This window comes from Cannabis sativa, chromosome 9 (assembly GCF_029168945.1).
Source record: "Cannabis sativa cultivar Pink pepper isolate KNU-18-1 chromosome 9, ASM2916894v1, whole genome shotgun sequence".
In the NCBI taxonomy this organism is placed as follows: domain Eukaryota; kingdom Viridiplantae; phylum Streptophyta; class Magnoliopsida; order Rosales; family Cannabaceae; genus Cannabis; species Cannabis sativa.
In genome coordinates, this window is record NC_083609.1 from 9,904,434 (window position 1) to 9,920,000 (window position 15,567).

Genomic DNA, 15,567 nt, shown 5'->3' on the forward strand with positions numbered 1-15,567 from the left:
CACCCAAAGAGCATTGCAAAAATGGAGGAAGGAGGTTTTTGGCGACTGCGATAAAAGGATTAAAGAAGCTGAATCTCGACTTGCCTGGATCCAAAATCAACCAATCTCTTCGGATCTCTCCTTTGAAGAGGCTACAATTCAGAGAAATATTACAGAACTGTGGATCCATAAAGAGAGCATATGGCACCAGAAATCGAGAGAAACATGGCTTAAATTTGGAGATCGGAACTCCAAGTTTTTCCATGCGTCCACGATTATAAGGAGACGAAGAAAAAAAATTGTGGCCATCAAAGAAAACAATGGTGATTGGGTACGACATGAAAAGAGGATTGGCCAAGTCTTTAATGAGTTTTTCATTAATCTTTTTTATTCTATCAACCCGATCATTGGGGAGGATTTTAATCTTCTTTTCAATCCAATGATAACTAGTATGGATAATGAAATGATTAAGAAAGTTCCCCTGCTAGATGAGATAACTTCTACTGTCGCATCCATGCAACCCTTGAAGGCTCTGGGCCCTGATGGAATGCCAGGATGTTTCTATAGAAAATACTGGAACGTTGTTGGTGATGTGGTAACTTCCATGGTGCAAACTTTCTTCATGGATGGCTGCTTGGATAGACAAATTAACTATACTTATATTTTTTTGATTTCTAAAGAAGAGAATGCGTGCACGGTGGATAAGTTCAGGCCTATTAGTCTTTGCCACTTTGCTTACAAGATCATATCAAAAATAATTGCCACTAGACTCAGAGGTGTTACTAAGAAGCTGGTTTCTCCCTTACAATCCGCTTTCATCCCCGGAAGATGGATTGCGCCGGAAGATGGATTGCGGAGTCATCTATCTTAACTCAAGAGTTGGAACACACGATTAAGTCGAAAAAAGGCAAAGGGGGTCTTATGGCTATTAAACTTGATATGCACAAGGACTTTGATAGAATAGAATGGAGCTTCCTTGAGAAAGTCCTTAAGTGCAATGGTTTCGACAACCAAGCTAGGGGGTTGATCATGAAATGTGTCTCCACGGTCTCTTATTCAGTTAACCTGAATGGGGTCCCTCGAAAGAAAATCTCCCCGAAGCGAGGCCTCCGCCAAGGAGACCCTCTTTCCCCATTCCTCTTCCTTTTGTGTCACGAGGTTTTTTCTAAGCTCCTTCTTCGGCAGCAAGGAATGGGGAAGCTTCACGGTGTTGCAATTTCAAGGTCCTCCCCAGCTATCAGCCATCTCATGTTTGCTGATGATACAATCATTTTTGCCCGCGCCAATAAGAATAATGTGATGCAATTTTGGAAAGTATCAATACTTATGAAGCGTGGTCAGGTCAGAAATGTAGTCTCACTAAATCTAGTGTGCTTTTTTCGAAGAACACTTTACCGTTTTTCAAACAAGACATCATTAGGATGTTGAAAGTGAAAGAATGTGTGGGTAATGAAAAGCATCTCAGGAACCCTTTTGTCTTTAAAAGAAGGAAGAGAGGGGAATTCTAGTTCCTGAGAGAAAAGGTTCTGCGGAGAATTAAAGGATGAAAATCCAAATTTCTTTCTTTTGTTGGCCATACTACCTTGGGAAAAGCCGTCGCCTCAAGCATTCCTATCTACACCATGTCTACTTGTAGATGTTAGGTTATAATTAGCCTATGTTTCGGGTCTTTAAAGTTAGCATTATCTCGTCTATTGGTGTCTTTTGGAGCAGTTTTACGCTTGATTTTCATTATTTCAGGTTCCCGGGGTGTTAAAGTTCGAATTCAGTCAAATGGCGAAAAACTGGGACAAACTTGGAAAAAATTGGAAAATTCGGCTCCAGACGCATCAGTAGTCGCGACCTCCAGAGATCCAGGTCGCGACCCTTTTTCCTGGTCGTGACCCTGGTCGCGACTTCGAGAATTGGCAGAAACTCGGTTTTTCGAGTTTTGCCTGTAGTCGCGACCAGCTTAAATGTTAGTCGCGACTAGGTACGGAAATCGCAGATTTGACCTAATTTTTGATTTTTCTCTCAATTGGAGGCACACCACTCATCCCTATATAAGGAATACGACATTGAAGGTCAGAAGTAAGCAAAAACAGACCTAATAGTGGAGGCAAGTGGAGAGGAAGCTATCTTGAAGACCCGGAGCGATATCACCTTCTAGTTCTTTCTTTTACCCCTTTTAATTCTTCTTTATGTTTGTTTTTATTTCTGAATTAATCATGGATGTTTTTAGAGTGATTATGAACTAAATTTCCCAATAAGGGAGGATGATGATTGTTGTTTAAGTTTATGCCTAGTTAATAAATAATTGCCATTCCTTCATCTTATGTGTGAATACTATCTTTATTTGTGTTTAATTCCATGTGCAAGCTTGATCACCTTTTACATGTTTAATGATCTCAATTCGAAATCTGAAAAGTGAGAATTGAGAATGCTAAAATTTGGATAGTCTAGGTTCTGATGTAAAACGAAAGTATTTACATAGCCTCAGTGACTAATAGATTATTGCTTAATGCTGATTTTGTGTTGATTTAATTAAGAAGTTAATTAGAGAACATATTATTTAGAACCTAAAAGATCTGAAAAGAGTTAGGTTAATTTATAATCTGTCATTCACATTGAGATAAGGATAGCAATTAGGTATTAACATAGGTAGCTTATCAACAGGATTCACCTCCCTAATCTCTCATCTTGATTAATCTTCGTTTATTTTCTCTTTAATTTCTGAGTTTATTACTTTCAAATTGCAATCTTATTATTTTACCGAATAGAATCATAAGTATAGTTTAGTAGTACTTAATCCAATTCCCTGTGGTTCGACCTCACTTGCGTGAGATACTACTTGATTGCGTACACTTGCGTATAAACATAATTTTCGTAACAAGTTTTTGGCGCCGTTGCCGGGGAATTGTTTAAAGATTAATATTACACAAGATTATACTAACTTCTACTTTGGTATATTTTCTCTTGCTGATTTTTCTAACCTTTTTCTTGCAATATTTTCGTGATCTATTTCAGGAATCATAAGTGTATGCGCCGTCAAGGACAAGCTGTGATATTACCAGTTGATCCCGAAATCGAGAAAACTTGTAGGAGAAACCGAAAGAACAAGAGGCAAGAGGGAGTTTCAGCAACTGCTGAAACTTCAGAAATCATGGCTGCTAATGCTGCAAACAATGGAGGCAATAACGGTAATAATGGTGGCGCAGTAGAAGATCAAGCTAATGGCCGCAACTTGAGAGATTACATTCTCCCTACTCTGACGGGAGTGCAGTCGTGTATCAGGCCACCGGCAGTGGATGCAAATAACTTTGAGATCAAACCTGCCATACTTCAAATGGTGCAGTCTTCAGTTCAGTTTGGTGGCCTCCCTTCTGAAGATCCTAACATGCATCTCTCTAACTTCATGGAACTTTGTGAAACTTTTAAAGTTAATGGAGTTAGTGATGATGCTATTCGACTGAGACTGTTCCCATTCTCTCTTAGAGAACGAGCCAAGAGTTGGCTAAACTCCTTGCCACCCAACTCTATCGCCACCTGGAATGATCTGGCAACGAAATTCTTGTCAAAGTTCTTTCCTCCAGCCAAGTCTGCAAAGCTGAGAGGAGAAATCAATAACTTCTGCCAACAAGATAATGAATCTCTCCATGAGGCTTGGGAGAGGTTTAAAGATCTGATCAGAAAGTGCCCTCATCATGGTATAGAGAAGTGGATGCTGGTCCACAACTTCTACAATGGGTTGGTAGGAAACACTAGAACTTTAATAGATGCAGCAGCTGGAGGAGCCTTTATGAGGAAGAGTGCTAATGAGGCTTATGATCTATTGGAGGAGATGGCTCTAAACAATCAGCAGTGGCCAACTGAAAGGAGTCAATCAAAGAAGGTAGCTGGTGTGTTAGAGGTTGATGCCATCACAAAGTTGACAGCACAGGTTGAGGCATTGACAAAGCTAATTGCAGGGCAAGCTAAACAAGCCCAAGTTGTTTGTGAGTTATGTGGAGGAAGTCATCACTTTTCAGAGTGTCAAGCTGATGTGGATGATTTGCCAATGGATGAAGCTAAAGCCATTGGAAATTATTCACAGAACAACAACAACAACTATGGGTTCAACCAGGGTAATAACCGAAGAAACAGTGGGTTCTATCAGCAACAAACCTCTGGTGGAAATTCTAGTTTGCAGACAGATTTATTGCTTCAATTCATGACTGAAACTAGATCTTCAATCAAAGACCTGCAGACACAGATGGGCCAACTAGCAACTCAAGTAGCAACCCGTCCTCAAGGGAATTTGCCTAGCACAACTGAAGTAAACCCCAAAGAAAACTGCAAAGCAATTACCCTGAGAAGCGGTAAAGATTATGATGGTCCTGAAATGCCACAACTAGTGAATGGAGAAAAGGAGAATGAAGAGCAACCAATGTCAACCCCAACACCCACTTCAACGAAGGCTTCTGATAGTCAAACACAACCACAGCAGTCTCCACCAACTAATAGTGATCACCATGTAAAAATACCATACCCTCAAAGGCTTAGAAAGTCAAGCTTAGACAAGCAGTTCACCAAATTCCTGGAAGTTTTCAAAAGACTTCACATTAACATTCCCTTTGCTGAAGCTTTAGAGCAGATGCCAAGTTATGTGAAGTTTATGAAGGAAATCCTGTCAAAGAAGAGAAAGATGGAGGATTATGAGACAGTGGCTCTAACTGAAGAGTGCAGCGCCATCCTACAGAAGAAACTCCCTCCTAAACTCAGAGATCCAGGGAGTTTCACTATTCCTTGTACTATTGGGAAAATTGAGGGAATAAATGCACTTTGTGACTTGGGAGCCAGCATTAACTTGATGCCTCTATCGGTGTTTAAAAGATTGCAGCTGGGTGAAGCAAAGCCAACAACAGTAACTCTCCAATTGGCGGACCGATCACTAGCCCATCCTAGAGGAGTCATTGAGGATGTGTTAGTTAAGGTTGACAAGTTCATCTTTCCAGCTGACTTCATCGTTTTGGATATGGAAGAAGATAGCAATGTCCCAATTATTCTTGGGAGACCATTCTTGGCAACTGGCCAAGCCTTGATCGATGTTCAGAAGGGTGAATTAAAGCTGAGAGTCCAAGGAGAAGAAGTGGTCTTTAATGTGCTAAAGGCTATGACGTAGGGCTGAGCATAAAATCCAAAAAACCGAAAAAACCGATCGAACCGACCTACCGAACACCGCTGAAACCGAAACCGAAAAAACCAAAAACCGAAAAAACCGACGACGGTTAAAACCGCCATTAAACGGTCGGTTTTTTTTGGGTACTGAACCGACCAATTCAAACCGAAACCGACCGAATATGTTATACATACATATATACAACTTTCATATTTAATTTATAATGCACACAGTAATAACATATAATACACTTATACACTCAGTACACAATACACATAATATAACCAAAAAAAAAAACAAAACCCTTTCGACCAACACTCTTTTTCTCATTAAATGAAAAGTGAATTGTACATTTTCATTTTCCCACTCTTTTCGTCCAAAACCAAAACAGTACACATAATGCTATTAATTATCATCTCTTTCCTTCTTTCTTTCTTCTTTAATTTTCTTTTGCTGCAACTGCTAGGGTTTTAAACTCAAAATCCCAAAATCAAAACTCAAAGCTCACTCTTCACTCAATCAAAGCTAAAGCTCCAATCTCACTCGTCACTCACTCACTCACGGCTCAGGGAGGGAGGCTCACGACTCTCACTCTCTTCTCTAGTCTCTCTATTTTCCATTAAAGTCCCAAACTCTCTTCTCTTCAAGCATCATCTGAGAATGAAAGATTGAAGGCGTTTCTTTACAAGACAGAGACAAGACTGGTATTGGTAAGTTCTTTTTCTTTTTCTTCTTCATCATCTTTTTTTTTTTTTTATTTTCATCTCAGATTTCTATCTCTCCCTCAAATTTAATTTCAAAGTTCAAACTATTTTTGGGTTTCGCTTCGTGTGCTTTTGTAACTGTATCCGATTAAATTTTGAATTTGGGTTGTGTTGGATTGGCTTGCATTACTACTCCTCCAAGTCCAATGAACAAATGGTATCGCTTTTCATTGATATCTCTTTAATTTGTTAGATTTAAGAGTGTGGCAAGTTGTAAGCAGAACACATAAGGTTAAAACACATAGAAATAGTAGTTGAATATATACAAATCTAATTGCAAATTCCATTGTAAACTTCACCTACTTTGTCAAGTAGTAAGCAGAGTATAGTAGCAGTGGTAATCTCTCTACTTTGTCTCTCTCTCTCTCTCTCTATTTACTTGTCATTTTTATTTGATTGTGTTTGGATGTGTTGTTTGAATCAACCAAATAACTTGAGATCCTTTCACTGTTGATTCATTGATCAATATTTGATGTTAATCACTTGTGTTTGTTGAAATATTTGTTGTTGTACACCTTTCATATATAAAAAAAAATTATTTGAATAAAGGCAAATTTTTTTTTGCTTTATTTCAACTTTAATTAGTTGCTTACTTTATTGAAGAATAGTTTAGTGAAGAAAGAGGAAAAATATCTATGATATCACATACATTACATCTTTGTGCAGGTACCAATATTGACCCTTGAGACTTGAGTGTTCTTATCTCACTGTACTGGTGTTAATTTATCCTTTAAATTAATATCTTAAAAAAAAAAAAAGAAGTCTCACTTAACATGTTAAGAATAATTAAGAGCCACCTTTTTGCTGAAAATTGTTGTAAAATACTAAAATTTGAAAACCCCACTCATAATTAATATACTGTGTATCCTTTTTAAGTTTGGAATCATATAATAATTGAAACAAGTTTATAGAATGATGAGATGATGTGATGTATGTTTTATATTTATTATCTTATTATTTGGAGTATAGTTAAGATATTATAATATAGTGGCTATATCTCCCACATTCAAAATGTGCTTGTAGGATATTAAACTATTATAACAGCATGAATTGGGTAATGTTTAAGATTAACTTTTATATATAGATGTTATGTTTGTGATAAATGTTGTGATTGGCTCTTTGTAGTTGATATATGAAATCTAGTAAATATTTTGTGTATTTGAAATCACTAATTGAAAATGTTGCTGCTTTATATTATTTCTTAATTACTAACTTTGTTCAATAATTTGTCAATTTACAAGTTTAGTTATGGTTTTAGTTTCTAGTAAGCTGGTAATTTACACTTTCCTATTACCGCATAGATGTTTTTAATTTAGTTACTTAGCTAACATTGAATAATTCAGTATGTAATGAATACTAATTCAGATAGAGGAACTTGAAGTTTTCACAATCAATATCTGAGGTTACAATGTTGTCTTGCCACATTTTTGGCTCACTTTAGCTGGTTTGCCTAAACTTGTTCTGGATTGAATTTGTATTATAAAATTTAGGTGTGATACTGATTTCTAGTGATATTATTTTAGAATGAAATCTGTTTCTGTGATATTGATTTAATTACTCTCTCTATATATAATGTTTTATATACGTGGATATGATTAGCCATTAGGAAGTTAGAAAGGCAGAATAAAAAGAGTTTTAGATTGATTATGACATTGACATATATATTTATTTTGTGTATTTATTTAATTTATTATGCTAATTATTATATTTGTCTTTCTTTGTGCAGTATAAATTGTCTATAATATGGATAATGAAAAAAATGTAGAGGAGATCATCAATGACTTAACCACTACAGAAACTAATTTGTCTAGTTCTGATAGGGATGAGTCAATGAAAGAAAGAAGAAAAAGGAATGGAACGAAGAAGAGAAATGATTGCCTAGACAAGGACAAGGACAAAGAAAAGAACAACAACAACAACGAAAACGAGGGTTGTGAAAAGGAAAAAGACAGTGCAAGACCGGAAAAGAAGCAAAGGATTGGAAGGAAAACATCTAGTGTTTGGGATCATTATACTATGTTGCCAGATTGTGATCCCAAGAAGCCGAGGGCTGCTTGCAATTATTGTGGTACCGATTATGCAGCAGATACAAAGTTGAATGGGACTAGCACATTATGGGCACATGTGGAGAGAAAATGTAAAAAAATGTCCTTTTAGCGATTGGGTCGAGCAAAATAAAAGACAACAATCTACTATAGATAGATTTACTAAAAAGAGAACAACGACTTGCAATGATGAAGAAGTTGCTTCAAGTGGGTTGCCATTAAGATTTAATCAAAACCTTATTCGGAAAGGAATAGCTGAATATATCATCATGGATGAGCTACCTTTTCGGCATGTCGATGGAAAAGGATTTCAAAAGCTTATTAGACTTTTTTTTGACGATTTCCAGTTCCCATCAAGGTTCACTGTGGCGAGGGATATTTATCAATTGTTTTTGGATCGAAAGAAAGAATTGAAGGAAGTTTTGGCACAACATAGAGTATCGTTGACAACCGATTGTTGGACATCAATCCAAAATATTTCTTATTTGTGCTTGACTGCACATTGGGTTGATGATAATTGGAAAATGCAGAAAAGGATTATCAATTTTATCCAGGTTCCTAGCCATAAAAGGGAGCTTGTGGGGAAAGAGTTGATAAATTGTCTTAATGAGTGGGGTATCTCTAAAGTATTTGGTAAGTGATTGCGCTTGACAATGCTTCTTCAAATGATGTTGCACTAAGAAAATTGAAGGGGCACTTGTTGGAAAAGGATAATATAGTTCCACTAAATGGTGAAATGTTTCATATGAGGTGTTCGGCCCATATCTTGAATCTCATAGTAAGTGATGGTTTGAAAGAGTTAAATGAAGCAATTTCAAGTATTCGAAATGCGGTGAGATATGTGAGGTCATCTCCAGCTAGACTGAAAAGGTTTAAAGAAAGTTGTACAGATGTAAACATTGAATCAAAAGCCTTGTTATGCTTGGATGTAGTTACTAGATGGAACTCTACCTACATGATGTTAGAAGCGGCTATAAAATTCAAGAAGGCTTTTGACAATTTAGAAGGAGATGCGAATTACACAAGGTACTTTGATGAAGAAAGAATGACTGGCCCGCCAAGTAATCTAGACTGGGAAAAAGCAGGAATATTTGTCAACTTTTTGAAAAGATTCTATGATCTTACTAATCGATTTAGTGGATCATTATATGTCACATCCAATTTATTCCTTCCGGATATTTTGAAAGTTCAGGTTGATTTGACTACTATGGCTTCTAATCCTGATACTTTATTAGGAACTATGGCAATTAGTATGAAGCGAAAATACGATAAATATTGGGGAAGGATTGAAAAGCTGAATATGTTGACATTTATTGCCAATATCCTTGATCCGAGGTATAAATTAGAGGTTGTGAATCGAGGTTTCAGATTTGTGTACAATCCAAGTGAGGCTGACAAAATGATAAAGATGGTCACCAATACATTGGCACAGTTGTATGCATTTTATAAGCAACAACAAACAACTCAGCCATCCGAAGCTCAACAATCACAAGCTCCACCATCTCAATCTAAGTCTCAGGTATCTCAACCATCTCAGCCTATTATTAGTGCAACTACGGAATCATTTCTTCTTGGGCAGCTACAACTTAGTGATGACGTTGAAGAAGATGATCTCGAATACTACTTGAATGATCGTCGTGAGAAGCTTGATCCTGCATTTGATATTCTCCAATGGTGGAAACAAAATGGATTTAAATATCCAATTGTTGCTCGTATGGCAAAAGAAGTCTTGGCTGTTCAGATGTCTACAGTAGCATCTGAATCTGCTTTTTCTACAGGTGGAAGAATCCTAGATGCATTTAGGAGTTCTTTATCTCCGAGGATGGTGGAAGCTTTGATTTGTTCTAAGAACTGGTATACTTGTGAGTATGAGGAACCTATTGTACTTCGTCAATACATGGACGAAATTGAAGGTTTAGAGACAAGTGAACAAGTTATTCCAGGTAACATATTGTTCAACCATTATATATTAATTGTTAATTGAAATTATTTTATATATGTTAGATTTTATGTTAATGAAATTTTTATTAGGTGATGGATCATGTATTACTATTAATGAGAATATTGAAAATGTCTCTGGAAGTGGAAGTGGGACAGAGAAAATCAACTAAAATCTCAAGGTAATTAATGAAAATTTAATTTTTTACTTTGAAGCTTTATTTTTCTAATAGTACTTTCATAAATTATTTCTTTAATTGTGTATTCTTGTTTTTTATTAGTGTAGGTGGTGATCATGGACCATGGTTGCTTTGCTTGTTGGATTGGACTCTATTTTGATATCTATTGCTTTAATGTATTTCATTTGTTTGGTTGTGGAATAATGTATTTGATGTGGACTTATATTTGATTTGTGTTTTAGATTTAGACTTTAGACTTTTAACTACATATTTTAATTTATATGGTTGCACTTATAATATGTAGAATCATGTGTTTACAATTGGTTTTTGAACAAATAATTTGCATGATTGTGGTATTTTTTTTTTTAAAGAAAGTGTCTATATGGTTGTAGCTTTAGATTTAAGAATAATGGGTTTATGGAATAAATTGGACTATATTTTTCAGCAAAAAAAAAAAAGTCGGTTTTGGCGGTTTGAACCGACCGAACCGCTGTTTAGTTTGGTCTGCTTTTCATGTTTTAAATTTGGCCTGGTCGCTTTGGATTGAACCAATCCAGACCGAAAAACCGAAAGTTGGATTTTTTTGAGGGAAAAAACCGACCAAACCGACCAATGCTCAGCCCTACTATGACGTACCCAAAGGCAAGTGATAACTGTTTCTTCATTGACTTGATTGATGAAATGGTGAGTGAGAAAAAGCTGCTAGATGATCCTCTTGAACTAAGTCTAACTGAAGATGAATTGACGGAGCAAGAAGGACAAGAGGTCATGGGTTATGTGAAGTGGCTTGATTCCTATGGGCCCTTGAACAGAAGATATTTTGAGGAATCGGGAGCAGTTCTAAAAGAGCTAAAGCCATCAACTGAAAAGCCTCCAGAACTTGAATTGAAGGTGCTTCCTAGTCACTTGAGGTATGAATTTTTGGGTCAAGATAAAAAGCTGCCAGTTATTGTTTCAGCTTCTCTCTCTGACGTGGAAACTGATAGACTTCTGAGGGTACTCCGAGCTCATAATAAGGCCATCGCTTGGACACTAGGTGATGTCAAAGGAATCAGTCCTTCAACAGTGATGCATCGAATTCTCATGGAAGACAATGCCAAACCAACAATTGATGCTCAACGAAGACTTAATCCACCCATGAAAGAAGTTGTCAGAAAAGAAGTAGTTAAGTGGTTGGATGCTGGAGTTGCTTATCCTATTTCAGATAGTAAGTGGGTTAGCCCGGTGCAAGTGGTCCCGAAGAAAGGTGGAATGACGGTGATCAAGAATGAAAAGAATGAGTTGATTCCTACAAGAACAGTCACTGGTTGGAGGATCTGCATTGATTACAGGAAACTCAACAAAGCAACAAGAAAAGATCACTTCCCTTTGCCCTTCATTGATCAAATGCTAGACAGATTGGCGGGGCAAGAATATTACTGTTTTCTTGATGGATATTCTGGATACCACCAGATAGCTATAGCACCTGAAGATCAGGAGAAGACTACTTTCACATGTCCCTACGGTACCTTTGCTTTCAGAAGAATGCCCTTCGGCTTGTGCAACGCCCCTGCTACTTTTCAAAGGTGTATGATGGCTATCTTTTCAGATTTGATTGAATCTTGTATTGAAATTTTTATGGATGATTTCTCAGTGTTTGGTTCTTCCTTCGATCATTGTTTGGAAAATCTAGAAAAAGTGCTAACAAGGTGCGAGAAGTCTAACTTGGTGTTAAACTGGGAGAAGTGCCACTTTATGGTAACAGAAGGAATTGTTCTTGGGCACAAAATTTCAAAGGCAGGAATTGAGGTGGATAAGGCTAAAGTTTCAACAATAGAAAATTTGCCACCTCCAGTTTCTGTAAAAGGAGTGAGGAGTTTCCTAGAACATGCTGGCTTCTACCGCAGATTTATCAAGGACTTCTCCAAAATCTCAAAACCTTTATCTAGCTTACTTGTCAATGGTGTTCCATTTGAGTTTGGAGAAGATTGTTTAAAAGCTTTCAAGATTTTAAAGGAGAGATTGATTACAGCACCGATAGTAACTTCACCAAATTGGGAATTGCCGTTTGAGTTGATGTGCGACGCAAGTGACTATGCCATTGGAGCGGTTTTGGGTCAAAGAGTTGACAGAGTATTCCACACAATCTACTATGCTAGTAGAACTCTGAATGATGCTCAATTAAATTACGCCACTACAGAAAAAGAAATGTTGGCAATAGTGTTTGATTGTGACAAATTTCGACCCTACCTGATTGGAAATAAGGTAATTATCTACACAGATCATTCAGCAATCAAATACCTTATGACCAAGAAGGATGCAAAACCAAGACTGATTCGGTGGGTACTTCTACTTCAAGAGTTTGACTTAGAGATAAAAGATAAAAAGGGCACCGAAAACCTGGTAGCAGACCACTTGTCAAGATTAGAGCTGGAAGAGAGTCAGAATACAAAGGAGGTACAAATAAATGAGCAATTTCCTGATGAACAACTCTTTAGTGTGAGGGAAAACCTGATGGTACCGTGGTACGCTGACTATGTTAATTTCTTGGCTGCAAAAATAACTCCGCCCGAGCTTTCGCGTCAACAATTGAAGAAATTCTTTTCTGAGGTGAAACATTACTATTGGGAAGAACCAATCCTCTACAAGCACTGCGCTGATCAGATAATAAGGAGATGTGTGCCTGAAGAGGAGATGTATTCTATCCTAAATCATTGTCATGCTTTACCATGTGGAGGACATTTTAGTGGAAATAGAACAGCTGCAAAGGTGATGCAAAGTGGATTCTTTTGGCCAACGCTATTCAAGGATGCTACTACCTTTGTAAAGGCATGTGATCGTTGTCAATGAACATGTAATATCTCAAGAAGAAACGAGATGCCTTTAACAGGAATTTTAGAAGTTGAATTGTTTGATGTGTGGGGATAGACTTTATGGGTCCTTTTCCTTCATCCTTTAGCAATCAGTACATTCTCTTGGCTGTCGATTATGTGTCTAAATGGGTCGAAGCTTCAGCTACACCTCAAAATGATGGAAAGACAGTTCTCCGCTTCTTACAAAAGAACATTTTTACTCGGTTTGGTACTCCTCGAGCAATAGTAAGCGATGAAGGGAGTCACTTCTGTAACAAGCAGTTTGAAGCACTTCTTTCAAGATATGGTGTCCGACATCGAACTGCTTTACCATACCATCCCCAAAGTAATGGCCAAGCTGAAATTTCTAATCGGGAGATTAAGATGATTCTAGAGAAAACAGTGCAAAGATCAAGGAAAGATTGGTCAAGAAAATTAGATGACGCATTGTGGGCATACAGAACTGCTTTCGAAACACCGATTGGCATGTCCCCAAATTGGTTGGTGTTTGGAAAGGCTTGTCATCTACCGGTGGAGTTAGAGCATAGAACTTTTTGGGCCATGAAGACTCTTAACATGGAACTAAAAGCTGCAGTGGAGAAAAGACTGTTACAGCTGAATGAGCTAGAGGAGTTTCGGAACGAAGCCTATGAAAACGCAAAGATATACAAGGAGAGAACTAAAAAGTGGCACGATCAAGGTATAGTACAGAAAGAGTTTCAACCAGGGCAGCAAGTGTTACTCTTTAATTCAAGGCTGAAACTGTTTCCTGGAAAGTTGAAATCAAGATGGTCGGGACCATTCAAGGTGGTCAAGGTGTTTCCTTATGGAGCGGTGGAGTTAAAAGGTGAAAGTCCAGCAACTTTCAAAGTTAATGGACGGCGTTTAAAGCTCTATTTGGGAGGTCAATTTGACCAAGCCAAGTCCGCCACGATCTTGGCGCCACTTTGAAGTGCAAGGCTCAGCGTCCAGCTGTATGACGTTAAAGACAGCGCTTTTGGGGAGGCAACCTAAGTATTTTTCGTTAGACTTTTGATTATGTTTTAGTATGCTTTAGTATTGTTAGTATTTTTAATTTTTAGATTAGTACTAGACATTATTTCTTTTTAATTGAATCATGAAAAGCGTGAAAAAAAATATATATTTTTTTTCGACCTGGAGCCCAGTGGTCGCGACTAGCCTTTGGCCAAGTCGCGACCTATTTTCCAGGTCGCGACCCCAGTCGCGACTTCATGATTTTCCAGAAAGGCATAAAATTCGATCGTAAGCTAGTCGCGACTAGCCTTAGGCCAAGTCGCGACTTGCTCACGAAAATTTCTATAAATTCAAACTTTCCCCCTCATTCAACCCTACACCAACAAATTTCAAATTTCAAATCCTCTCAGCCGACCCTACCCTCTTTCCATCTCAAAAATTCAATTTTTCATCTCCAATCTTCAATCTTTTCATCTTTTCTCAAATTTCTTAAACCCAATCTATTCAAAAACCCAATTTCACTCAACAATCTACACATATCATCAAAACCCACACCAAAAATAATCCATAATAGCCCAAATCCAAAAATCACCATTGTCTTCAACTTCAACCTCAAGCTTTCAAGAACATTCAATAATGGAGGTGGAGTAAAGTTTTTTTCGGGTTTGTAAGTATCACTTTCTTCATTCTTTAAAGAATTTGATTAACTTTTTTTTAGATTTTGAGTGATATAAATGTGTGTTGTGCAAAAATATTGTTGATATTGGGTTTGTGATTATTGTATTGTGGTATTGAGTGTTTGGGAATATTGTTTGAGTGAATTTTTATTTTTGGGATAGAGAAAATTTAAGGGGAAGTGCTGCCCAATTTTTTTTAGAAAAAAAAAAGTTTCAGAAAAAAAAAAATTCGAAAAAAAAAATGGCACCAAAGAGGACTAGGAATGTAGAGGAGGGTTCGTCTTCAAACCCACCACCAACGGGTTTTGATAGAACCCGCTTTGGAAATATCGAGGCCCACAATCGCTTCGTGAGGTTAAAGAATAGGGCTTATATTGAAGATCGGGGTATTGAATTCCCATAAAATCCCTTGAGGCGCCAACCTCGGTTTGAAACAATCAGAGCTCAAATAGAAAGAATGAAGTGGGGAAGCTTTGTAGATACTCGGGGTCGGGCTAATGTTACTATGGCTTGTGAATTCCTTGCGAATTGGCCCGACCGTCGGAATGGGGAAGTGAAGGTGCGTGGAAAGAAAGTTCCCGCCACTGCTGATGCATTCAATGTGATGTTCTCTGTCCCAGATTACACTAGGGAGGAACAACGCCTCCGAATTATTGAGGAGGAAGAGCAGTTTGATATGGTGGATGTGGCAGAGACAGTGGGATTTCCTGGGTTGAGGTTCCATGACAATGATGGCACCGAGGGGTTGCCAAATATTCTATACCGGTGTGAGCTGAACCCGGTGGTAAAAACATGGCTGTACTTTGTGAGTGCTCGGTTAGTGCCCAACAAGCATTTTTCCGATGTCCAAATGGATCGCCTGAAATATGTGTACGCCATAATGAAGGGGTACAACATTAACATTGGACAAGTCATAAGGCAAAGCATTGAGCAGATCGTGCAAGGAGCCACGGGAGGTGGTTTTGGTTTGGCAGGAGTTATCACCGAACTCTGCGGGGCATATGAAGTTCCCCAGTTAGAATATGACAACACGGCGTTGCCA

The 15,567-nt window shown here is 37.8% G+C and overlaps 1 protein-coding gene and 1 non-coding gene across 2 annotated transcripts; one reads left to right on the forward strand and one right to left on the reverse strand.

Annotated features, from left to right (window-relative positions):
• Positions 1 to 3,562: 3,562 nt before the first annotated feature.
• On the reverse strand, positions 3,563 to 3,669 carry LOC133031640 (small nucleolar RNA R71). Its single transcript, XR_009684741.1, has one exon. It is a non-coding gene; the product is annotated as a small nucleolar RNA R71 (small nucleolar RNA).
• A 4,913-nt stretch (positions 3,670 to 8,582) lies between these two features.
• LOC133030859 (zinc finger BED domain-containing protein RICESLEEPER 2-like) lies at positions 8,583 to 10,508 on the forward strand. The gene is made up of 3 exons (XM_061103794.1): positions 8,583 to 9,868; positions 9,957 to 10,045; positions 10,150 to 10,508. Exons 1-2 carry the CDS (start codon positions 8,662 to 8,664, stop codon positions 10,034 to 10,036), a joined length of 1,287 nt encoding a protein of 428 aa, XP_060959777.1. The 5' UTR covers positions 8,583 to 8,661; the 3' UTR covers positions 10,037 to 10,045; positions 10,150 to 10,508.
• The last annotated feature ends 5,059 nt before the right edge of the window (positions 10,509 to 15,567 follow it).